Below are 26,064 nucleotides of genomic sequence, written 5' to 3' on the forward strand. Positions count from 1 at the left end.
CATGGTGCTTCACATATTACACTTAACATATATGCATTCAAATACTCAAAATACACAAAATACATAAAGAAAAAAGAATTGTGAAAATGATATTTTCTGCTGATTTTGTAAAGTGACTTTGAGCATCAGATAGAAGCTCTATTATCATGTTTGAGAATTAATTGATATAGCTTATCTAGATAGTGCTCAGTTTTCTTAGTCAGATATGCAGTATGAGACATCACGTCTGTCACATCTTTTCCTGTGTTCTGTTTTAGGACTAGTATTAGGTGACAGTCTGATCTTCTCAGGATCATCTCTACCAAGACTCACAGTCAACAGAATGAACAGAAACTGAAGATACAGTGACTTCGTTGTTATAAATTAAGACTGACAGACCTGATGAGGTGGCAGTGAAACACCTTTTATTTCAGAGCAGCAAATTGTGTTTATACAAATAAAATGATTAAATGTGAAACTACAAAGTATAATTTCAAAAAGGTTGGTCTTCGTTAGTGAAAATATAGAGCCTGAATATGTTTGTGTTGTACCAGCAGAGGTAGACAAAGACTAATGAAAGATTAATTTTTCATTATTATGAAAAAAAAAAAAAAAATCAAGCTCACATGTGAATAAGACAGTGAATAACACATGATTGGATCGATTGCTCCTGTCTGCCTCGCTGCTGAGTGGTTTGCGTCTGCAGCGTTGTATAGCTTTGTTTTGAATCTCTATTTACTATAATTCCTTGTTGTTTATATTATCATCTGATGTTGTCTAATATTGCCTATCACATTGATCTGACATTGCTAGCTTTTTATCTTTCAATCTAAATCGCTATCACAACACGTTAGCATTTCTCTAGCCTAACTTTTCATCCGTACTTACCATCTTTTTCTCTCACGTGCTTCTTTTTTTATGAGTCAATCAAACAACTGTGGTGAGATGGATCAGTCAACAAACATGGTGAGTCATGTCATCTTCCCCTGTTATTGTTACTTGCACTACCTGTCACATGTTTAGTATAGCTTTCTCTGTCAGCGACGAGGGATTCACATGTCATGAATGCAGGGTATTAGTAGTCAGGCAGACAGTGAAAATTTCAAAATTAGAGACATACATCCAAACTTTCATAGAGGATAGTAAGAATGCAAGGGCTTTAGATATTGTTTTGGATGCGACTAGCTTAGTTAACTCTGTACATTGTTCAGTTCCGGCTGTAGAGCCCGCGCAGCATGGCACTTGGGTAACGGTGAGGCGACCTAGCCGCGGAAAACACCACTCTTCCGTTCCAATAAGAACATCAAACAGGTTCTCCCCACTCAGTGACGCACCCACTGAGAATCCTGTTGAAAGTGCCCTAGTTATTGGCGATTCTATTACACAGAACGTGAAAATAGACACCAGCCACCATAGTCACGTTTGCTGGGATCTAGAGTGCCTTACATCAAAGCAAATTTAAAAGTGCTGTTTGTCGGAGTGATGAGATACTTAGCAGACTGTCAATGGCTGGCTGTCTAAATGGTGTCCGCAGAATAATATAGGTTTCATAGACAATTGGAAAAGTTTTTGGGGCACACCTGACCTGTTGAAAAGAAATGGTATCCATCCCTCCTGGGATGGTGCTGCTCTTCTCTCTAGTAATATGGCACATAGTCTCTTAGCTGAAACATGACAAACTGGGGCCCAGGTCAGGAAGCAGACAGACTGGCTAAACCGACCATCTATTAGCTGCCTCACATCACAGAAATCAGATAAATCCAAACACATAGAGACTCTTCCCCTTTCATATCATCACACAGAATCTGTGTCTGTTCCCCGAATTAGTAAATACAAAAAGCTCTCAAACCCATTTGAGGGGAAAAATTTAATTGATGTTCAACAAATAATAAAAAAAGATATAATACTGATGGACAAATTATAAAGCTTGGGTTGCTGAATATTAGATCCCTTTCTTCAAAAGCATGTATTGTAAATTATATTATTACAGATAATAAACTAGATGTGCTTTGTTTGTAAGAAACCTGGCTAAAACCGGACGATTACATTACTTTAAAAATAAATATTGTTATATGCCTATCAATTTCTGATAATTGCAGGTTGCTATGGTTGCACAGGATGTTTACGCATTTAACTTGTTCCTTCAACAAAATGTCATGGCCACAAGAAAAATATTGTTCCCTGAGTATCCATGAGATAAAAAAAATGATCTCATGGCCAAGACATATTATCACGTTCCCACGAGTTTGTATGTCTTGGCCATGACAAAACTAAGTGAACCGAACATGTTCCATCCTGGTCACCGTAAGTAACACCGTGTGTGTGTGTGTGTGTTTGTGTGTGTGTTTGTGTGTGTGTGTGTTTGTGTGTGTGTGTTTGTGTGTGTGTGTTTGTGTGTGTGTGTGTGTGTGTGTGTGTGTGTGTGTGTGTGTGTGTGTGTGTGTGTGTGTGTGTGTGTGTGTGAATATTTTGTCTGAGATCATCAAATAACGAGTCTTAAATTCCGCTTCAGTTTCTGTAGGTCTCTGAACTTTAAACTCTGAGCAGAATTAAACTCATATTAAACAAAGTGTTGTGACTGATTGTTTAAATAATATTAATGTTATTTTCAGCTTTTCTCCTTTAACTGTCTCTGTGTGTGTGATAATCTGAGATTTGGGTTGTTTGTTATTAACAATATTAAATCTGTAGTGGAGTGTAATGATCATTTCTGCTGGTTCTGGATCAGCTGTCCGTTGTGTGAAAGTGACCTTTCATGACCTTTTGATTTTGTAAAGTGAATTTCAGCATCCGATAGAAGCAATATTATCATGTTTGAGAATGAATTAATATAGATTATCTGGTCAGTGCTCAGTTTTTCTTATGCAGTATGAGACATTACATCTGTCACATCTTTTCATATGTGACTGTTTGTGTTTTATTTTAGTACTTTCAGATGACAGTCTGATCTTCTGATGGTGAATAAGGATCCACTACAGAGACTCACAGTCAACAGAATCAGAGACTGAAGATACAGTGACTTCACTGTTATAAATTAAGACTTCATTTAGATTTCAATGATCCTCTGACAGACATGATGAGGCGGCAGAGAAACACCTTTTATTTCAGAGCAGCAAATTACAGTTTCTCATTCAGAGATTAACCATTTTATTTGTATAAAAACACAGTATAAACTCAAAAAAGTTGGAGTTTTGTTACAAAGAAAATATAGAGCCTGAATATGTTTGTGTTTGAGTTGTACCAGTAGAAGGAGGCAAAGACAAATGAAAGGTTCATTTTTCATAATTATGAAAAAATGAAAGAAAAGAAAAACAAATAGAAATTTGAGTTTATACATGTTTTTAATAATAGATGTATTACATTTTTTTGGATTACATTACATAGCTGAGGTTCAAAGGTGGTCTTGCGATCAAAGATAGCCTGCGATCATTTTCTGACAGTGTCATGATCATGTCACAGTGTGTTTGCTACTATGACCTACGTCTACTGACTAACCAACAAAAATGCAGCACTAAAACTTAAAACTACTTTCCTCAAGCTCCATTTGCATAATTGGTATGCCAAGTTCACCTCTTTCCCCTAGTCCATATTCTCCACTTTTCTCTTTTCTTTTTTTTTTCAGCACACATAAACTCCACAATTACCAAGTGTGATCTTGCTGTTTACCATAAGCGCATGCTGATGATGTTTTATTCTTCTTTAGTAACTTGCATTGTAGCCTATGTTTCAATAAGTGTCATCATTGTACAGTCTACATACATGTTGTACCCAAGTTTATTAGATCCATGTCGTACAGTGTGATTTGTAATGATCTTATAGGATTACCGAAATTGCATAATCTGTAGCAGGTGTAAAAGAGAAGGCAAATCCAGCTAAAACACCTCAATCGACTCCTCCCTCTTCGAGCTAAGTCACACGAAACCAGTTTATGAACTACTTCCTCCACTAAACATCAGTTAGAGTGTGTTGGGTGTTTCTCATGGGTGCTTTACTACAATGCTTTTGTTAAAATGTTCCAAATTATGGGCTGTTTTGCACGAAAGCAGTTTTGCAGGTTGTCTCTGAAAATTATTGTTGGTTCAGTGATTTATCTAGTTTACAGATGGATCTTTAACTCTATAAATGTCCCTTCAGTGTCATGTACTCATGAGTTCTGTTCACTGTCATTAATGTGACGAATATCCAGACTATAAAACTATTGCATGTGGATAAATGTGCCTGCCAAATGCTCAAATCTAAAATAAACCAACTGCAACCTGCTGAAAAAAATTTAACGCTTTAATACATATTGCTCATTATTTAGCTGATACATTTATTAATGTTAACAAATGAGACTTTATTGTAAAGTTACACCAATTAACTTCCCAGCAGCCCGAGATGTAAAGTATCCAGGTGTGGTTTTCATTTCATTTTCTGCTCCACAAACTCTCTCAGGTAGATTATTATTGCACAGAATGAAACACCATTTTTAGATGAACTGTATATGTTTTTTTTACAAGCTTTTAATATATTTTATTAGTACCGTTCACAATAAAATCGTTCTTTGACTCTTAATTCAGAATTAATGTTGGCATGTTTTATTTTTTTGCTTTTTTGTAACTTTAAATTGCAAGAAAGCAAGATACAGCTGTTGGGTTAAAATATCATATGTGTTTAAGTGCTGCATCTATAAATCTCATAAAAAAAACAAACAAACAAACACATAATTAATGACTTCTAAACACACATGCATTTTCAAAGCCCACATTTGAACTGATCGTATGCATTAATGTCTTAACATCTTCCTAACACCATGACAAAAAAGTACTGTGGTAGTACCATAGTGCTTTTAAGAATATCAAATTTAAGTAATAGCAAAATTGCAGATATAAATGTTAATTGTAACCAAGCTGGAAATTATATATATTTTATGAATATTCATCAAAGAAGCTCATCAAATTGTAACTAGATAAAAAAGTTCATGAAGACAAACTTTGACATTGGCTTGAAAAAGCCTGACCAGGAAGTTTAAAGAAGTTTTAAAAGCTTGAAGTTTGAAGGTTTTCAATTATTTGAAGTAGTTAGAAGTTTAAAATAGTTTTAAAGCTTAAAGTTTTAAGGGTTTGAAGGCAATACAGTCTATCAGAAAACAGTTTTTTGTTGGCCACAGAGCTTCTTTCTGCTATAATCCAAAAGCCAATGGAAAATTCCTATTGGGAATTGTCAAAGGAACCAGAGTGATGCTAACATACGGGTTGGCCTTCAAAAATAAATCATCAGAATAAGTCCAATAAAACATGGTACTGTCATGGTACTTTTCTGTAAGTGTTTCTAGGGCACTTATGGTGTGTTGTATCTGCTGGTCTCCAGTGCGTTTCTCTGAGGATGTCCCATCAGGCTCTCCATGGCGGTCAGAGGCCTGCGGGTGGCGCTGCTGCCCTTCTGTGAGGCTTCGCTCAGATGATCAGAAGGCAAGCTGGAGGCAACCGGAGATGGAGAAACCTGAGAATCACGACTGTAATCTGTCGTGCTGAGAGACTCCAAACCCCCGGATTCTCCTTCAGTCTTCTGCGAGGTGTTCTCTCCATCCTTATCATCTGCTTTTGCTTTCTTCTACAGAGGAATAATGAGAGAGGGTCCGTTTAAATATAAAAGCATCTCACATTTATGAACAAACTCATGCATTAGTGTGAGAAGCCATGGCAGACGTCAGGAAAGATCACTGAACTTCCTCAATATTTCAAGAAAATAATACCAACATTATTGGAAACAATAGGGTCCTATTAGTGAATGTTCGTTAATGCAATAACTAATGTGACTTATTGTGAAGTGTTACCAGAGTTTGTAAGTAGTTCGAGATTTCATTGTTAGTAAAATCATTATAAATGATCTCTGAATTACTTATGAAAACATTAAGAGCAGCTCCTGAGGTCATTCAGACACGTTTTAGGTTCACATATTTCTCATGTACTCTGTGAATATTTAATAAAGTGAGATTTTACTTCACATACCTTATTCTTCCCATTCTTATGTTTCTTCTTTTTCTTCTTCTTCTTCTTATCATCATCACTGTTGGAAGATGAGGATGAGGAGCTACTTGATGATGAAGATGATTCCTTTATGAAACAAGAACGATATTTAGTGAGTGTTTTCATATGCATCTGCAGTAAATCTATAGAAATAAATCTGACCTTCACTTTCTTTTTCTTCTTCTTCTTCTTCTTCTTCTTCTTTTTCTTCTTTTTGTCATCCTCACTGTCAGATGACGATGAAGAGCTACTCGAAGATGAATCCTTAAACAAACAGGAAAAAATAGCATGTATATCATGGCCACAATATAATAATTCATTTCCTATTTACTAAATCATGCGCATGATATAATTTGTTCCTTCGACTAAATAAATGATACTTTACTTTATTTTCACATGCATCTGTGTAGCAAAATTACATCAATAAATCTGACCTTCACTTTCTTCTTCTTTTTCTTCTTCTTCTTCTTCTTTTTCTTCTTTTTGTCATCCTCACTGTCAGATGATGATGATGAAGATGAATCCTTAAATAATAAAATAAAAGGCTTGTATTTTACTTCAGAGTACTTCTATGAAACAGCAGTAGAAAAGAATCAAGGAAAACCAATAATTATATAATAATAATTAATAAACTGATATTGATTTAATAATTTGTACTCTTTTACGGAGCCACATACATGACATGCAGTAAAAATATGTACATCGTGGCCAAGATATAATAATTAGTTCCTTCATTTACTAAATCATGTGCACAATATATTTTTTCCCCTAGTTTTACAAAAAAATGTGCACACAATATAATAATTAGTTCCCTCTTTTTACTAAATCTTACGCACGATATAATTCGTTCATTCGACAAAATTGATTTTATTTTCATTTGCATCTGTGCAACAAAACTACATTAATGAACCTGACCTTTACTTTCTTTTTCTTATTCTTTTTCCTTTTCTTCTTCTTCTTTTTCTTCTTTTTGTCATCCTCACTGTCAGATGATGATGAAGAGCTACTCGAAGATGAAGATGAATCCTTATAGAATTAAAGAAAAGGCTTGTATTTTACTTCAGAGTACTTCTATGAAACGCTAGAAAACATTTAAGAAAAAACAAAAAACAAAATAAATAAACTCATATTGAATAAATAATTGGATTTGATACTTTTACTTTCCACGGAGCCCCGCACATGACATGCGTAAAAAAACCTGTATATCATGGCCAAGATATAATAATTTGTTTTCTCATTTTACTAAATCGTAACCATGATATAATAATTCATTTCCTTTTTTATTTAAAATCAAAAAGAGAGAACAAATTATTATATCATATGCATGATTTAGGGGAACAAATTAGTAAATCATGACCACATACATGTATCATGTGCGGCTCCATAACTCTTTTCACATGCATGAGTGAAACTGCAGTAAACTGCATATCGAAAATGAATTCTACCTTCACTTTCTTCTTCTTTTTCTTCTTCTTCTTCTTCTTCTTCTTCTTTTTGTCATCTTCACTGTCAGAGGATGAAGAAGAGCTGTCTGATGATGACGATGATGAAACCTGAGCATTGAGAGGTTAATCTGCATTTACATTCATTTTCTAAGCAAATGACGTCTGAATTGTGGCAGATTGATCTAGACCTTAGAATCGAGAACGAATCCAATGAACACATTCATTTAAGTTCAAAGTCACATAGCTCATTTCTGTCCTTACTTTCTTTTTTTTTTTCTTCTTCTTCTTCTTCTTCTTCTTCTTCTTCATGTCATCGTCACTGTCGGATGATGAAGAGGAGCTGGAATCCTGTTGGGAAAACAGCATGCCAACATGGTTTATTAAAGCAATAATACCCTCAGAGTCACGAATCATTGGAATCTTTCACCAAAATGTAATATTTTTGGTTGGCACACAAAAATAATAATTTTCACTTTATAATATTAAAGTTGAACCACTATATCTTAATATCAAAATATCTTAATTTGTAATCTGAAGATTAACAAAGGTTTTACGGCTGTAGAATGACATGAGGGTGAGTAATTAATGACATTATTTTAACCCTTTAAATCTTACTTTATCATTCTTTTCCTTGTGTTTTTTCTTCTTCTTCTCCTCATCCTCACTGTCCAAACTACATTCCTTCTGAGAGACAGAGATGTCATTTGTAATGAGTTTAGTGCATTAAAATTATGATTAGCAAATTTCTGACTAATTAGGCTGATACATTATGAGCAGGAGACTACACTGGCAGTGACTGAGAAACTAATGAAGCAAAACTTTCATTCATTCATATTTCATATTGAGGAGTCAGACGTGTATCTGGGTTCATGACACACAAACCTTCTTCTTTTTCTTTACTTTCTTCTTTTTGTCTTTCTGTTTGTCATCCACTCCCTCATCATCAGACATATGACCATCATCCCTGGCAGAGGTCAAGTCCGCAGACTCAGCAGGAAGTGCTGCAGAGGACAGGAAGTTGCTTTTGCATTAGTCATGTGACCACTGTGGGAGTTTTGAAACAATCCTCACACGCAGCGTTATTTTAATATCATTGAAATACTATATTTTTAATTCAATTTTATTCTTGTATTTTCCATTTTCATTTTAGTTCATCTTTTTTAGTAATTTTGATGTTCTTGTCATTTTTATTATATATATATATATATATATATATATATATATATATATATATATATATATATATATATATATATATATATATATAATTTTAAGTAACGCAAATATTTTTTATTGATTTTAGTTAACTATAATATCCTTTGCTCACATGTTTAGATCACATTTCCATTTTTATTTTTACATTAAATACAGTTTTAGTTATTTTGTGTATTTTTGCCATTTTATTATATATATATATATATATATATATATATATATATATATATATATATATATATATATATAAAAATAAAAATAATGTTTTTTTTTTTTTTTTAACTAAAGTTGAACTAAATGAAAATAAGAAAAGCTTTTTGGTAACTACCTGAACAAAAAACAAAACAAAACAAAACAAAAAAACCTTTTATTTCAAGTAATGAATTTATTTATTTATTTATTTTTAGATTTTAGTTTTAATTTTTTCATACATTTAGATCAACACATTTCCATTTTCACATTTCCATGTTTTTGTCATTTTTATTGGTTAGCAGTTTTTAATGTGTATTTTTTTAGATTATTTTTTATGTTTATTACTTTTTTATTTTGTCAAAAGTAATTATTATTATTCCATAATATTTTATTTCAAGTTTTTTTATGGGTTTTGGTTTTAGTCAGCTAAACCTTTACTCACATGTTTAGATCAACATAGATATATATTCTATTATTAATGATTTTTTTAATAATATAATAATTTGATTGTATTATGCATTTTTATGGCTTTTCCCACCCATAAAAAAATAATAATAATAATTATAAATCCTTGACTATGGGAAAAAGGTTTTGAATCCCGCTTTCTCCTCCAATATTCATTGGGACATGCTGGACACATCTCGAGAGTTAAAACGTCTGAACAGGATTAAACTACACTAAAATCTAAATAAATAAAAGCAGCTCACCAGATGAAGATGAAGAGACAGTCACACAGTCGTCTGTCAGCTTTCCACCTTCCTGTTTCAGCTCAAGCACCTGCGACAGACAGAGAATTAAACCCACATCGACTCGATGTCATCCTAGATGGCAATGAGATTAAATGGAGACTGAATTCTCCAGTTTCTCAGGTGTTTGTGTGACTAATGTTCTCACCTTCTTGTCCTTCTCTCCATCTGAGCCGCCCTCAGAGTCCTGCATAAACAACATTATATTATAATGAGCTCGATTCTGTTCACTTTGATTTTAACACTTTGAACTTACTTTGAAACTACTTTTTAAAGCACTCTAAAGAGTCACAGAGAAATGAGTCAGACATATTGTGTCGATTATTGACAGATCCGCCGTACGGCAATTAAAGCAGCAGTCGTTAGTGTCGGACAGTATCACACTTTGATTCATGTATAATGACTGCTGTGACTCATGACTCATTTTTTTGAGCCTTTCCCTTTTCTTAGTCATTCTTATGTTTTGTAAGAATATTTGAGATACACTCACAGATGAACATCTTGAACATGAAACTCAAATGGGTCCCGTTTAATTTCCTAAATGAATGTTTTGGATCATGTTGACTTTTCTGCCTGCATTTAAATAAAATTTGATGATTTTTAGAACTTTTTGAGTCTTCTTGCTGCATTGTACCTTCTTCTTTTTCTTCTTTTTGTCCTTCTTCTTCTTCTTCTTCTCCTCATCTTCACTGGAGCTATCAGAGGAAGAACTGCTTGAATCCTAACAGACACAGGAAGAAGAGGATGTCTAACTTGCATTAAACATTAAGTGGGTCGCACACCGGACGAGAAGCGCAGTGCTGTGTCTACGACAACTCACAGGTACAGTGAAGTTTACTCTTACTAGCTGGCCTCTGTTACATATATATTAACTATGAAGGCAATCAATGACTGTTATAACGCAGGCAAAACTTACATATGATTTAGAGCAACAAACACTCAAACAGTAAAGATGTGGCGCAGTGTGATGCAGCGCTGTGCTTCTCGTCCTCTTAACAAAACACAAAAATGCTTCTTGCTGTACCTTCATCTTCTTTTTAGTCTTCTTTTTCTTCTTCTTCTTGTGATCATCCTCACTGTCTGATGAGGAAGATGCGCTTTCAGAGGAGGAAGATGAGCTGGAATGCTGAGAAACAGAGACAGATTACAGATTACAGACAGATGCTGTTGAAATAATAAATCCCCCTGAACTTCATACCTTTCTCTTCTTCTTCCTCTTCCTCTTCTTCTTCTTCTTCATTTTTTTCTTCTTCTTGTTCTTCTTTTTCTTCTTCTTCTTCTTTTTTTCATTCTCACTGTCAGTTGAATCCTGGGGAAACTAAGTGAAATTAATCATGCACTAAAAAGAGAGGCAGTCAACAAAATGTTACGATATTATCTTTCAAATTAAAAAGTAAAGCCAATAAAAAATTAAAAGCAGGGTTATTATTGTTAACTAAACTATTAAACATTTCTGTTCATTGAAATGAAGCTGAAATAAAATAAAATATAAATATTAGTTGAACAACTTAAACTAAACAGAAATTATAAATGCTGCCTGAAATAATTTTAAGTTGAAGCAATATAATTACTAACTGTAAATAAATAAAAACTAAAACTGAAATAAAAATAGATTAAACCTAAATAGCTTAACTAAAATTAACATAAAAACTAAAAATATAAAATAAAAGCTAATTCAAAATAGTAATGAAACTAAAATAACACTGCAAACAGGAGTAATTACTTTGTCTTTCGTCTTTTTCTTCTCCTCGTCTCCAGCAAGAGTTAATTCAGCGTGTCGCTCCAGACCTGACAGAGACCAAACATCACAGACTAACTTGAGTTTCCATGTTTTATGGGGACTTTCCATAGACATAATGATTTTTATACTGTACAAACTTCATATTCAATCCCCTAACCCAGTGGTTCACAAACTTTTACAGTAGAGTTTTCCCTGAGGCATTTAACATTATTAATTTCATTAATTTACTTATTAATATAATAAACAAAGCAATAAATTAAACTATATCAATCATTTCTCTCAAATGAAATCAGTACAACAAAAGCCATTTTTGCACTGCAGTTTAGATGGCATGAAAGCAGTTACAATGGCAAAAATAATGTTATGAGATAATGTTTTAAATAAAAAAATGTTAATTTGAGAAATATGAAATGATGGTAGTGGTACCTTTAAATATTAAACTAAAACCACCAGTAGGTGGCGGCAAGTCACTATCTTAATAAACAAATCATTCACTAATTCAGTAGGGAAGCAAGTGGCTATATTTATGAATGAGTCATTGAATCATTGACTCTCACGATTCATTCAAAGCCGTAGATTAATTTCACAAACGAAACCATGCCAAGTGTTGCTTGGAGATGCACAACAGTTTTGCGTTGACAATATTGTGTTTGTTGAACTGTTGTAAATCAATGTCACATTTGCAAACATGTGGATATTCTGGAAAACTTGCATTCTTGCTCATATATGACTAACATTAAAAACAAGAACTCACACAGGGTGTGTTTCTGTTCTGAGTCTTAAATCAATCTCTATGCACAGGCTATATCTATATTTGTTCTTCGGGCTAGTAAGTGATAAATCCCCACTTTTAAAAAGGGATATTGTTGAGAATAATAAATACATTTTCAAATGTTGTCATACATATCAATACTGAAATATCTGAAATGCTTCCAAATCGAGGAAGCAAATTGAGTTGTTTTTCACTGCTTATTGCACTTAAACAATCAAATACACACAAAATAATGTCAAAATGCCAGTCTTGGCGAGTATTCACGTAAACACAGTCAGTTATGTTTGTAGTGAACATAAACAGTTGAGAAAGAAAACGCATGTGTAACAGTATAATGGATCAGTGCGTCAGGACTTAAAGTGACAGCAGCCTAATAAACCTGCTGCCAAATAATGAGATAATATTAAAAATATCCATATGGTAGTTTTCCCCCATGGTATCGAATTGTGGCCAGTGACTACTACACTAACTACAGTGACTGCTAAGCAGAAAAATTTATGTCAAGCCCTGTAAGGCAGCAAAGTCTGCAAAAAACCTGTTATATGCAAGTTTCAACCAAAAGTTGAGGCAATTTGGATGTAATGTAGCTATTTGACTTTTTACTGCACTATAATTTTCCAGATTTAACACCAAATGTGACATTTTGCTTGTTAGGATATTTGCCATCTTTGTGGTGACATTTTGTCCACATAACATAGGGTTTATGAGGACTACACACACACACACACACACACACACACACACACACACACACACACACACACACACACACACACCTGCCCTGTAATCTGTCGTACCTGCTTCTTCTAGAATCACCGGCTCTGCCGTCTCGCTGATTTTCATTTTCTTATTTTTCTTCTTTTCATCCTGTTGAGGAGAGCGTGTGAGTGAGTCAATTTGGGAGCGTGACCCAGATAAGTCATGAAGAAGATGTAAATGTTGTTGTTTTGTGGTAAACACATATATTTTATAATTAGGACAGCAGCCATGAGACACACTCAACAAATCCTGTTTTACACAACCGAGCCGTGACTGTGGTTTATCACACCGTGACTCAGTCAACTTCCCTTTCTCTGCAGGAAAACAGTGGTAAATAAACCTTGAAAAGTACAAAAAACGTGTGTATGCAAAAGTATACAATGACTACTGGCTCCAAAAATAAATAAATAAATAAATAAATGAATGAATGAAATAAAAATAGAATAAATATACTGCAAAACTATAAAATGTAAAATAAAATTAATTGCTATCCACAAAAATAAAAATCAATTTGTCTTACATGGAGGAACAAAATGGGTTTGGAACGATAAAGAAAAAAAAAACATCATAAAGAGAAAAGACAATATTTTCCCCCTTTTATTGGTTCAACTACTTTTTTTAAATTTAAATAATCATCAAAAGAATGCAAATCACTGTAGAAACTGATTAATCACTCTGTTCCTCTTTTTGCTTTAATGCTTCATGTTAAAAACAGCTGAACTTCCCCATATAACTGCAGGAGATGGAGTGTTTATGAATGCTAAAAGCTGATTTGGTGAACTCTGTCGGCCTGATTGGCAGCATTATAGAGCACAGGTGCATTCTGGTTCTGTTTAACATCAGAGAGTACAAATCTCTACACTAAAACACACTTTCATCTCCTCATACGTGTGAGAAATACAGATTGCCCAGGCATTTTAAGCTCTAGATCTGCACTTACTATAGTAAATCACAGGACAGTGAAGACATTTTGAAACACTCTTTTGTTTGTTGAGTGCACTTGTTGCCACACTGCAACGGTTGGGTGGGTGATCATTAAATATGCAACCAATTAAGAGTATTAATCTGCTCACCTCGCTACTGTCACTATCTGAGGAGGAGGATGAAGATGATGATGATGATGAGAAAGATGAGTTGCACTTCTGTGTGAGGCAGTTGACAGAGTTATTGCATAACACGGAAACAAACATGTAAGGACCTGCTCAAGAATGTGTCATTAATATTTTTATGTGGGTGTGTGCTGCAATTTTCCCCTAATTACACACAAAGTGAAGTATTATCTTCAAATGTCGAAAATCACATGCCAAATGTCATTTATATGTTCGCATTTAACAGACGCTTTTATCCGAAGCGACAAAAGCAATTTGTCAACATCTCTGCATCTCGTCCTCTGATTATAAAATAAATAAAGATAAGCTCATTAAGCTCTAATTAGGCAGGTGAGTGGGATGATACTATGTTTTGCAGTCAAAGTACCTTGCATCTTTTCTTCTTCAGCTTCTTCTTCTTCATCTTCTTCTTGTCTTTATCATCATCCTCACTGTCGGAGGAAGATGTGGAGCTGTCACGTGACCAGGGGTCCTTCTGGAGAGGTAAAGAAACAAAGAAGAAGTGTGAATCAAATAATATCCTTCTATTGTGCACCATTTAAGTGAGCCTGACTAAACTTTCCTACCTTTCCATCCTTCACACCTGGAACTTTCCAATCCCCGGCTCCTTCCTCCAGTTCATTCCTGCACTCAGACTCTGCAGCTGCACACATGCAGTTTATTTCTATAGCACAATTATATTCAACCTACATTGTCCAAATGTGCTTTACAATAACACAGAAAACACAATAAAACACACAAAAAATAAAATTGTAGAAAAATACCACAAAGTAAGTGCTTCAACATTATACAATAACCATGAAGCACAATGGAAGGGTGCTTCAACAATGCTTTATCAAACAGATAAATGAGAGTAATATTCAAATCTGCATATATTATTCATGAAAATGACCGTGATTTTAACAGTAAAAGACTGGAAAAATGCTGCAGTGAAAAACTGTCAATTGGTTTACAGAAAGTTTCACCGTACTATATAGAGTGAATAACTGTAATAGATCTAACGGTTCATTTAATGTAATTTTACGGTAAAATACTGTTAAATTCACAGTTTTTGGAAGTGAAAAATAACAATTCATTGTAAAATTTACAGTGAAAAACCGTGAATTGACATTCCCACAATTCCCTGCGTGACACTTCACATTTGATATATTTTCATTGAAATAACTCTGTTTCTTCTTAGTTTTTCTCATTTTTTTCTAATCAGTTATGTACATTAGGGTTTTATGTTACATCTAATGTTGTTAAATTAATGTTTATTGCATTTTTAAAATTTCATGCATGTTACCATGATGGTGTTTAGTGTGTGAATGTGTGAACCTTCTATATGTTAGTGTTGTCCTCCTCAGCTTGTGGAAAAGCTGCTTGTGATGAACTTTGATTCATCATGTGACTCTCATCACCACTGTGTTTGGTGACTGTCAGTGTATTATAAAGGTACAAAACAGATATTAGTACTTCATTATGTTGGTAAATTAACATTATATCAGTTAATGAAATGCGTAATTTACAGTAAATTTAACTTTTTTTTTACGTTGCTACTGTATTTTTTACGGTAAAGTTCTGGCAACCACAGCTGCCGTTTTTTTACCGTAAATTTTACTGGGATTTTTTTACAGTGTACAGCCTATAGCCACCTTTAGTGTTGTGCAATGGCTGGATCAAGTTTTAAACAGTAAGTCAATTATAATTGTCACAATTAAGACGAGCAAAACGAAATCACTCTGTGTTTGAAGGATATTCAGTCAGCGCATTATAAATCCTTATAAATATGGATTGAACAGTATTTAAAGGGGCTATATGTAAAATTCAGAAAACCTTGTTATTAGTAACACCGGTGGCCTTTAAGTGTATTGCAACCAGAAAGCGAGCTTGTGCTCGCTTACATGTAACACACAAGAATCTGAACGTGATTAAATGCCCGAAGTTCTTTTTCCCCCTTTTTTTTTTTTTTAGAAGTAAAAATAAGTTGGAAATACATTTGCAGTGATATACTGCTAAGAAACATCCCAACGCCATTCACACTGCTGACAGCGACGGTTAGGTGAATACGTAAATATGTGTTTTGCGCTTTCCTCTCAGTAAGAAAATAAGCACAACAAAAATGACAGCGGTGAGAAAACAGCAGTTCAGAAAGCATCTGATCATAGCGATGTGGATACTTTTACAGCAGCTCTGTGATTCACAGGCATCATGTCGACAGATGAGGTCATTAAAATTGCACCATTATTATTAGAGACTGTAGGGGCGTCATTTATAAAGTGTGCGTACGCGCAGATTTGATCCGAGAGTGTCCGTGTGCTGAAATCCACGCCAATGCTCATATTTATAAAAACGGTCTTTGACATGGAGAAGTGCTTAGTGCCACGTCAGGGTCTAAATTAAAGGATTTGGACGATGATTGGAGGTCTTTTATATATAAAAGACATTAATTAGGTGTCGTTTACAACGTGGATAACTGAAACCATTCAGCTGCAAGTTCAAGATCATTAGCAATTTATAGATTTCACATCTAAAAGAGAGGCGTACACTCGTTTTCTGTGTGTAATCACATGTACGCACATCTGAGAGGATCGTAAGATCAAATTTAGGATGTCCCGAGTCCTTCACATAAAAATCAGTCTACAGGCTTTAGGAAGTCGGGGAAGATCTCGTTTTTTTTTTTTTTTTAAATTTCGTTACAAGCTCATCACAAATTGGCAATAAAAAAGCGATTATACTTTACAATTCTTACATATAACCCCTTTAACATTTACAATATTTGCAATTATATGCAAAAAAATATATATTCATAAGATACATTATAAATACCATATAATTCCTATATAATAACTGTATGACAGCATATATTGTGCTCAGTTCTGCTATTCTGTTCTTTTATGAAATCTCAAGTTTATTTAAGCTAAAGTCTCCCAATATACATTACTGGTAACATTAGTATTATACACTCAAAGAAATTTTTCTAAAATATGGCACAATATACTGTGTTAATATCAAGAATTTTAATGTAGTCTTATTGATTTTTACAGGTGTTTATTTTGAATTAGGTATTGCATTACTTTGTTTGTTTTAGGGTTAAAGGTTCACAAACCTTTTCTTGGCAGAAACTGACCACTACCTTTTGCACTTTTCTACTGATTTAAGTTCATTTTCTTGTATAGCACCTTTTAATTAGCCTAATAGTGGCTAAAACATAATGTAGATCAATTAAGTTGAATAAACAATCCAATCAGAATCATTTCATCAATCTATTGTATATAGACTACATAAAAACACGTTTGTCTACAAAGATATGCCGAGAAGAAGCATTATACTTTGTTCACTATTACAGGATCTCTTTGTCGTTCATTTGCCTTGATTTTTCCACGGTTGAATTACCTGAAAGTTTCCCGGAGTCCATTTGCTCGTCGGGTGAATCTGAATCTGTCCTCAGCTGACTGCTGACAGGTGTTTTTGTACCTGAAGGAGGGGCATAACCTTGTCTTTCGCTATTCCTACTCATGAATATTTATTAAAAAATGACGTTCGCAAAGTAGGTCCAGAGCCTTTGAAGTCTTTCTGATTGGACACAACTCAACAGTTGAATAACCAAACAGAGTTTTATGAATATTAATAAAGCTACGAGCCAGGAAGGAAGTGCAAGGAAACTATAGTAACATCTGTTAAATATTCATGAACTAAGCCTTTACATAAATTCGCAAACTCGCAACAGGCACGTCGTTTTCTTGGAGTCGTTTGTCATTTAGTTTTAATGCACTAAATAAATCCTGTCAGTAGCGCTTAATCTTATCTGTAACAGCAGATCAGCAGATCTCACGCCCTTTGTAAACACTGAGAGGGTGTGTTCTTGTTTTCTCCGTGTCAGTCTCTATGTGGAAACAGACGTAGACAGTGATCGTAAGGTGTTGTACGTGCAATCACACCTGTATAATGCTTATATCATTCAGAAAATCCTGAGATGGCGTTGAAATAATGCAATTCTTTTTTAATTGCATGTCCAAACACCGTATTATGCAACAAAACAGAAGTTGATGTTGGTGCTAAAACATAACAGATCATATTATGCAGCATCCTATAGTTTCTGCTTACATATAAATAACAAAACCTGTGCTGATGATGAGTTCTGATGTAAAACGGCTGACTCGAAATAAGGTGCTTTTGGAGACTCAGAATGACAAAACAGAAATCAGCAGCCTCTGTCATCATGTCATGTTTTTTCCATGATGTTGCAAAGCAACATGTTGAACCCGTTGAGCTGGGTTACCACGCTTTAAATGCCTTTTCGTGTAGATTCATTTATGAGGAAATGTGTGCGCCGACATATTACCTGATATCAGGTTCTGCTCAAGTCTAGTATGAAAAGAAAAACAAATTCTATTTACAGTATTGATAACAGGCCTGTGCAGGATATTGTTGTTCAGTGGTTTGAGATGCTGCACGTGCTTAAAAACACACAATGGAACACTAATGAGTGAACAAATAAATAAATTTAAATAAATTTGACTTGACTTGACTTGACTTGAACACTGCGCTGTTTACACTCTTTTTTGCTTTAAATAGTATGTGAAATAGTATGCATAATGCAGCAATAAGCCATATCTGAAATTGCAAATTACTGTTTCTGCAATATTATATATATATATATATATATATATATATATATATATATATATATATATATATATATATATATATATATATATAAATGGAATCAGAGCACATCAGTGCAAAACACTCTCCCAATCCTCCATTTCCAGTGTGATGAATGAACTAGAAGGAATATCAGCCTCAATGCATGGGGATCATCATGGAAATTTTGTGCAAAATGATAGTATCAAATAATATTGAAGCTTTTTTGTTCATTCATTTGTCAAATTTGAGCACACTGCATTGTGGGTTTCAGTATTTTATATATGCAATAGCTCACCTGAAAATATTGCTCAGTATACATCATACTGCAGACAGTACGTTCGTATGTTGTTCTTACAGAAGATGTTTTACTAGAGCCAGAGGTGTGGATACTGATCAGTATCTTGTTGTGAGGTTCCTCCTGTGGCATTCTGGGAATGAATTATCATGCTGAGATATCGTGTATCGGGTATTGTTCTTGAACGCAGCCCCGGGTTCTGTTTCCAGGAGCTTGTGAGTGGATTACGTGTTCATTTCTTTCTGTGTGGAAACCTGATGAGTTCCCAGAAACCAGCGCAGGTTCTGTGTAGTTATAATGATGGTGCAGACTGAAGTGTGCTACTGGGCAAATTATAGCTCAAATATTAAATTTTTAAGTTAGAAAAAATAAAGTGTATGATCCATTATGCAATCATAATAATAATTGATATTTAATATTGATATTATTAATATTAGTATTATAAATAAGTATAAAAAGTAATAAATATATGTATATTTATACCTCAAAAATATATTATTATGGTTATTAATATTAATATTATTATTGTATTTTTTTGTTATAAAAAATAAAATGTATAATTCAATAACAATAAACAATAATAATTAATTATTATTATAAATAAATAAATATTAATAAATAAAATAAATATTTCAGAAAATAAATGTAGGTTACAAACATAAAATATATAAGCCATTAAATAACAATAATATTTTATTATTATTATTATAAATAGTAAAAAAAAATAATACAAGTAAAATTTTACACTAATACAAATACAATATATAGAGCTGGGTGACTTATAGTAATAAAAGTAATTTATAAGTAACAGAAACTAAAATAAGACTTTCTTTAAGGCAATTATAATAATAGTTATTGTTATTTATTTATTTATTATTATAAATAATTATGAATAATAATAAAAAATATTTGAAGCTATGATAAATATGCTATAACAACAGCAACAACAACAACAGCAACATCAATAATAATAATGATAATAATTCATATTATTAATTTAATTTTTCAAAGTTTCAAATTTTTCAAAAAAGAATAAAAGCTATGCTAAAATAACAAATATTAATATTATTGTCTGATTTAATTTTATAGCATACTTTTTAGTTTAATAATAATAATAATTGTTATTATAGTTTATTTTCATTGTTTAAAGCTTATAATAATAATAATGATAATAATGATGATAATAATAATAATTCATTGTATTATAATCTTTATCTGAAATGCCTTGAAAAGAGTTGCCACATCTGAGCTCATCACATTGCATTCTGGGATTGCTAACAGGGAGTTTGTCAACAGTACGATACCGTCAAATGCTGGCCAGGTATGCGGCTCAGCAGATTTTGGAAGCACACTGTTCTCAGCTCAGAGACGAGCAGTGAAGGTGACGTGTGAGTGCTTTCTTTGTGTCTGATGAGATGCCCTGTATTCCCAGACTGCCTCGCGCATGTTCTCTGGCAGCAGGTATGGGCGACCTCACAGCTGAAGGATGCTGGGGCGGTTGCCAAGGGAACAGATGTTGAGAACAACTGCACACACAGCTGGACGAAACATGGCGCATGCTGCGAGGAAAAGAGGGAGGGGTTTAGGTGTGCATGTGTGTGTGTGTGTGTGTGTGTGAGCGGCAGAGACAGAGTGTGTGAGAAACTGTGTGAGAAGAATCTTTCAAGAGAACAAAACGACTGTGGAATTCTAAATGAGGCTCAATGAAATTATGCTGTCAGATGATCTCGTATAATAGAGTGTGAGAGAGAGGGAGGACATTAGCTGTTTCCATCCAAGTTGCAATTTAAATGTAAAATTACTTGCAAGTTTGTCAATAAAGCAGCATTTCCGTCCCATGTGTTCAAGAGAATAAAATCCTCATTTCTCAGAAGCTTTCACGACTTTTTAATGCACATCTATAAATTTGTTTGCTAAATGTGCTTTTATTTTATGTGCTTATCTTCTTCCAAAATAAATGTATCCACCTCAAGTGAACAGATGCATTTCTTAGGCATATATCTTTTCAACAATATATCCCGAAATGTGCATAAAAACACGTGGATAGCAGTTATATATTAGTTTTTATTTTTCAGGTTTCTTTTTCATTATACTTTGAATTTGAGTATTTTTGAAATGTCTTTTTTTATTTTTATTTCTGTTTTAATTATTTTTATTTTTGTTACTTCAACTAAACAAAAAATTTGAAATGTTGCCTTGGCAACTAATGGAAATAAAATGGTCCTTTTCAATATTTTGTTTTATTTAAATGAACATATTTTTTTATGTATAATTTTAGTTAAGTATAACAATTAGAGCTGCACAATTCTGGATAAATTGAGAATCATAATGTTTTGTTTAAAAAAAAGATGACGATTCTGAACAAACAAGTAAACATAATAACATACTTTTCTAGAGGTTCTGACAAAATCTTAATTGCTGCATTCTATTTAAACATATTTAATTAATCTCAATGAATTTTAAAAAATCAGATTGAATGAATGATTCAGTGACTCATTCATAAAGACTTCACTTGTTTCATTACTAGAGAGTCAGCGTTTTTGAACAAATCTTGTGAATGAATGATTCAATGACTCACTAATAAAGACTTCACATATTTCATTACTGGACGAGTCAGCGTGTATGAACAAATCTCTTGAATAAATGATTCAATGACTCACTTATAAAAACTTCACTTGTTTCATTACTGGATGAGTCAGTGTGTATGAACAAATCTCTTGAATGAATGATTCAGTGATTCAGTTATAAAGACTACACTTGTTTCATTACCAGAGAGTCAGCGCTTTTGAACAAATCTCTTGAATGAATGATTCAATGACTCGCTAATAAAGACTTCACTTATTTCATTACTAGAGAGTCAACGCTTTTGAACAAATCTCTTGAATGAATGATTCAATGACTCACTAATAAAGACTTCACTTGTTTCTTTACTGGATGAATCAGCGTTTTTGAACAAATCTCTAGAATGAATGATTCAATGACTCACTAATAAAGACTTCACTTGTTTCTTTACTGGATGAATCAGCGTTTTTGAACAAATCTCTTGAATGAATGATTCAATGACTCACTAATAAAGACTTCACTTGTTTCTTTACTGGATGAATCAGCGTTTTTGAACAAATCTCTTGAATGAATGATTCAATGACTCACTAATAAAGACTTCACTTGTTTCATTACTGGATGAGTCAGCGTTTTTGAACAAATCTCTTGAATGAATGATTCAATGACTCACTAATAAAGACTTCACTTGTTTCTTTACTGGATGAATCAGCGTTTTTGAACAAATCTCTTGAATGAATGATTCAATGACTCACTAATAAAGACTTCACTTGTTTCTTTACTGGATGAATCAGCGTTTTTGAACAAATCTCTTGAATGAATGATTCAATGACTCACTAATAAAGACTTCACTTGTTTCTTTACTGGATGAATCAGCGTTTTTGAACAAATCTCTTGAATGAATGATTCAATGACTCACTAATAAAGACTTATCTTGTTTCTTTACTGGATGAATCAGCGTTTTTGAACAAATCTCTTGAATGAATGATTCAATGACTCACTAATAAAGACTTCACTTGTTTCTTTACTGGATGAATCAGCGTTTTTGAACAAATCTCTTGAATGAATGATTCAATGACTCACTAATAAAGACTTCACTTGTTTCTTTACTGGATGAATCAGCGTTTTTGAACAAATCTCTTGAATGAATGATTCAATGACTCACTAATAAAGACTTCACTTGTTTCTTTACTGGATGAATCAGCGTTTTTGAACAAATCTCTTGAATGAATGATTCAATGACTTCTTTACTGGATGAGGCTTCATCTTTATTTGAAACCTCAAGTTACTCAAGTTAATCATTGCTATTTAGGAATAAGATCACATTGGTGTCTGAATCGAGATTGCAATCTTTTAACGATTAATCATGCAGCTGTAATAACAACACTGTTGGATGGAAACCTGGCTGATGTCAAAAGGTCTGTCTGGACAGTGTGTTTCTGGTGTTTCGTAAGTCAAGATTCACATAATTGCTCATTCTTAACTATGGTTAGTGATTTGAAAGCAGAATAAAATAATAAAATCAAGCTTTGCAGAGGAAAGCACCACTCACACTCTCTACAGACAACGAAGACATGTTTTGTCTGTTTCTCAGCAGCCGGTCAGCATTCAGTGTCCCTCCTAATGGCCATCTGACATCCCTGTCCTTCTCTCCGGCGCTGATAGACAGATGGAGAAGGGAAAGTAGTCCTGTAGCGCCGGGTGTCTGTCAGCGGAGGCTGGAGTGTCGCGTAACCACACATTTACCCTAAAAGAGAGAGTATCGCTCAAGAACAGCTGGTTGGGCGACATGGCTGTGCTAAACCGCTGATTAAATGAATTTCCGCAGCTATTTCCATCTGCTCAGAGTTTCATCTTGATGAAACAATCTCGTTTTCTCAACATGATTTATGACATATTTGTCTTTTTTATCATTTCATTTTTCCCTGAGATCCAATAACGTCTTTATAGCAAACAACATACTTTAGTTTTTCATTACCATTTTCCTCTTTGCAAACACATGTGATTGTTTGTCTAATGCATTGCAAGTATGTTATCCTATTCTAGGCCTACTTTTTATTTTAGTATCATACTATTATTGTTTTTTGCTATTTTAAAGTTATTTTAAAGGTTCCTAATTTTGTTTGGTTTCTCCTACAACAGGTTTACATGAAGGTCAAAAAACGCTTTAATTTTCTCATAATATCCACTGCAGCATCAGCTCTTTTTCTCAAAACAACTCGGCTAAAATAACTGGTTTGAAAGATTCAGTCTCTCTGAACCCCCTCTTTCAGACGATCTGCTCTGCTCTGATTGGTCAGACAGCCCAATCTGTTGTGATTGGTTGTGATACCTACAAGTTGTTATTCAGAGGAGCAAGTAAGCCCAAATACTACCCCATCTTCAGTGGATAAACGTTTTGCAAATCCTGCATTGACCTTGCCAAGATTTGAGAAGCAATCATCAGTAAAATGACAGGAACAGAAAGTCATTCTGCTGTTGTATGGCTGTGGTGATTTTAACCACTGACTCTTCACATCCTCATCCTTTGTAAGTGTTTACAAAGAGAATTTGCTTTCACACACAGTGCAGAAAACAGCAACATGAGCAGCATGAACCAAACTCTTCCAGTCTCAGCTACAACTACAGTGTTTGAGGGCGGGGCAAATGAGATGCTATTCAGCCAATGAAGACCATAGGGGGGCATTATGCAAATTTGTTACATTGATGACTTATTGTGTTTTTGTCATTTTTATTTGTTTTCTTTCTAATACTTTCTTTAAGTTTTAGTTTCAGTCGTTTTACAGCTAAACAAAAATTACAAATATTGCCTTGGCAACTAGCTGAAATAAAATAAGTTTTATCTGATTTAATATTTAATATTTTATCTTATTTCAATTAATGACTTTTTTTATGATTTTAGTTTAGTTTTAGTTAACGATAATAACCCTGTTGCTGTAGTGTGCATACTATTTCCATGCTCTATAATTTGTGCCATTCATTTGTGTATGTATTCATACATGTCTTTATGGAGAGTTTACAAACCATTACACATTTTCAGACAGAAGAGTTTGATAGATTTGTTGTAAATCCCTGTTATCAGTGTTTTCTACCTGTGTGTAGCTGATAATCGGATGCTTTGCTGAACCTGTTATCATTCTGACAAGCTATGAAAGAAATGTTGCCTACAGCTCTTCCCTGTGCGTCTTCAAATTACTCAATCTGTCCGTTGAATCCTCTGAAGTGTGATTGTGATTTGTTGACGTGTCATGCTGTTGCTCCTGGAATCCTTGTGGTCACAGTGGAATAATGTTTTACTAACAAAAGTGTGCTGTTTTTTGTATTTGTACAATGGCACTACCACATTTTTTTATTGTACATGTACCAATACCACAGTATTATCTTAAGAATTAAGCATCATGATGGAGCAACAATTTGAAGTTCAATTTGAATTTGAAGTAGAATCTCTCCAATGTCTTGTCAATAAACATACATACAGAAAAATACATATTGTATGACTATATTTCTGGCATTAGTCACTTATATTCAGTGCTGATTATATGTAATGCAAAATGTAAGTACATGTAATTAGTTTTAAAATACTCATAATCAGATTGCAGATTGATTACATGTTATTCATACAATGGCACAATGTTTTTTGTGTGTTTTCATTTTAAAAATATTTATTTTAATTTACATGTTCATTACATATTAGCTTTATCAAATTATAAACCCCCTGCAGTTCCTTCACAAATCCCATCTTGAGAAATCCTGACATAACATATAATGTTTAAAGCAATTCATGTTGCTGATAATGAGAAATGGAATATATTCTCTTTGTATGTTTATAGGTTCATTGTATGTTCATTTCATTTGGGTACAGAAATGCACATAGAACTATAACAAAACAATTCACTGTGAAACATCCAGAAAAAAAAAAAAAAGAAAAAAAATCACATGTGATCAAGCTTGTGCAAAAGTACCTGTGTTTGTCCAGATGGAGGCGCTGTTGCTACACAGCAGTTGCGGGCAGCATGTGGCAGCAGGGAGGGGGCATTCGTCAGGGCGAGATGACCTTGATAAAGCCAAGTGTGAATGAGGAGGAGGCAGAAAGGAGGGGGAGCCTGCGGTGGGAGACATAATCCAGCTCAGAATTGAACATATCGATTCAGAGAGAGAGAGAGAGAGAGAGAGGGAGGGATAGTAGAGCTTGTGTTTTAGTCAATGGAAACATGATTCTCTTCCGTATAACACCACACCCAAGTCCGGATGCTCATTCAGCCTCCTGCATCATTCTCTAGATCTGACTATGAACATCGTAACATCAAAATAAAGCCTCTAGATATTCATATTTCGCACATGCATGTTGTTACTGCTCTGACTATGATAATCAATGTGCACAACCTTTCAAAGCAATATTGTTAATAAACACAGAGGGGAATCCAGTAAGAATGAATCGTGCAAATCAGGTAACCGTGGAAAAACCGCCCCAAAATTAGTGCAGAACACAAGATGCAATTAACTAAGCTAGACGGATACACCCACCAGCAACCAACTTCATGAACTTCATCACTTCACTTTATCAGAGCTCGAGTTGAAGCTGCTTCAAAGATTATACAGGTGCTGGTCATACAAT

General features: G+C 33.8%; 2 protein-coding genes across 10 annotated transcripts in view; one reads left to right on the forward strand and one right to left on the reverse strand.

Moving 5' to 3' along the window:
* LOC137005409 (NLR family CARD domain-containing protein 3-like) overlaps positions 1 to 5,446 on the forward strand; it is a 28,668-nt gene extending 23,222 nt beyond the window's left edge. For 3 of the 4 annotated variants that reach the window (XM_067366287.1, XM_067366289.1, XM_067366290.1), the window contains 2 exons: positions 258 to 945; positions 2,906 to 3,044. In XM_067366287.1, coding sequence (XP_067222388.1) covers positions 258 to 273 — 16 coding nt within the window. In that variant the 3' untranslated portion in view covers positions 274 to 945; positions 2,906 to 3,044. Of the gene's footprint in view, positions 1 to 257; positions 946 to 2,905; positions 3,045 to 5,328 lie in introns of those variants that run through there. The other variant, XM_067366288.1, reaches the window with a different exon arrangement.
* On the reverse strand, positions 5,285 to 17,648 carry LOC137005415 (uncharacterized). Of its 6 annotated transcripts, none has more exons than XM_067366306.1 (20): positions 17,342 to 17,648; positions 14,533 to 14,609; positions 14,334 to 14,441; positions 13,931 to 13,999; positions 12,896 to 12,965; positions 11,309 to 11,373; positions 10,784 to 10,903; positions 10,610 to 10,711; positions 10,220 to 10,306; positions 9,734 to 9,772; positions 9,547 to 9,616; positions 8,315 to 8,433; positions 8,048 to 8,116; positions 7,694 to 7,780; positions 7,433 to 7,540; positions 6,903 to 7,013; positions 6,447 to 6,511; positions 6,150 to 6,162; positions 5,970 to 6,074; positions 5,285 to 5,571 (listed from the first exon to the last, which is right to left on the reverse strand). In XM_067366306.1, the coding sequence occupies exons 1-20, from the start codon at positions 17,463 to 17,465 to the stop codon at positions 5,299 to 5,301; spliced, it is 1,881 nt and encodes a 626-aa protein (XP_067222407.1). In that variant the 5' UTR covers positions 17,466 to 17,648; the 3' UTR covers positions 5,285 to 5,298. The 6 variants fall into 6 exon arrangements, with proteins under 6 accessions (XP_067222407.1, XP_067222404.1, XP_067222403.1 ...); XM_067366303.1 differs by having other exon boundaries at positions 6,150 to 6,251; positions 6,422 to 6,511; positions 8,048 to 8,113; positions 17,342 to 17,647; XM_067366302.1 differs by having other exon boundaries at positions 6,150 to 6,251; positions 6,422 to 6,511; positions 17,342 to 17,646.
* Positions 17,649 to 26,064: the final 8,416 nt, after the last annotated feature.

The sequence above is a fragment of the Chanodichthys erythropterus genome, chromosome 17, assembly GCF_024489055.1.
Source record: "Chanodichthys erythropterus isolate Z2021 chromosome 17, ASM2448905v1, whole genome shotgun sequence".
Lineage (NCBI taxonomy): Eukaryota > Metazoa > Chordata > Actinopteri > Cypriniformes > Xenocyprididae > Chanodichthys > Chanodichthys erythropterus.

Excerpts from the sequence above, each read along its gene's own strand:
- LOC137005415 (XM_067366302.1), bottom strand. The coding sequence starts at position 17,465 with ATGAGTAGGAATAGCGAAAGACAAGGTTATGCCCCTCCTTCAGGTACA. Across the intron at positions 9,773-10,219 it reads AAAAGAAGAAAAAGAAGAAG|GACTCTGAGGGCGGCTCAGA; the intron begins GTACAATGCAGC and ends TTGTTTATGCAG. Across the intron at positions 8,434-9,546 it reads TGTCTCTTCATCTTCATCTG|CACTTCCTGCTGAGTCTGCG; the intron begins GTGAGCTGCTTT and ends TGTCCTCTGCAG.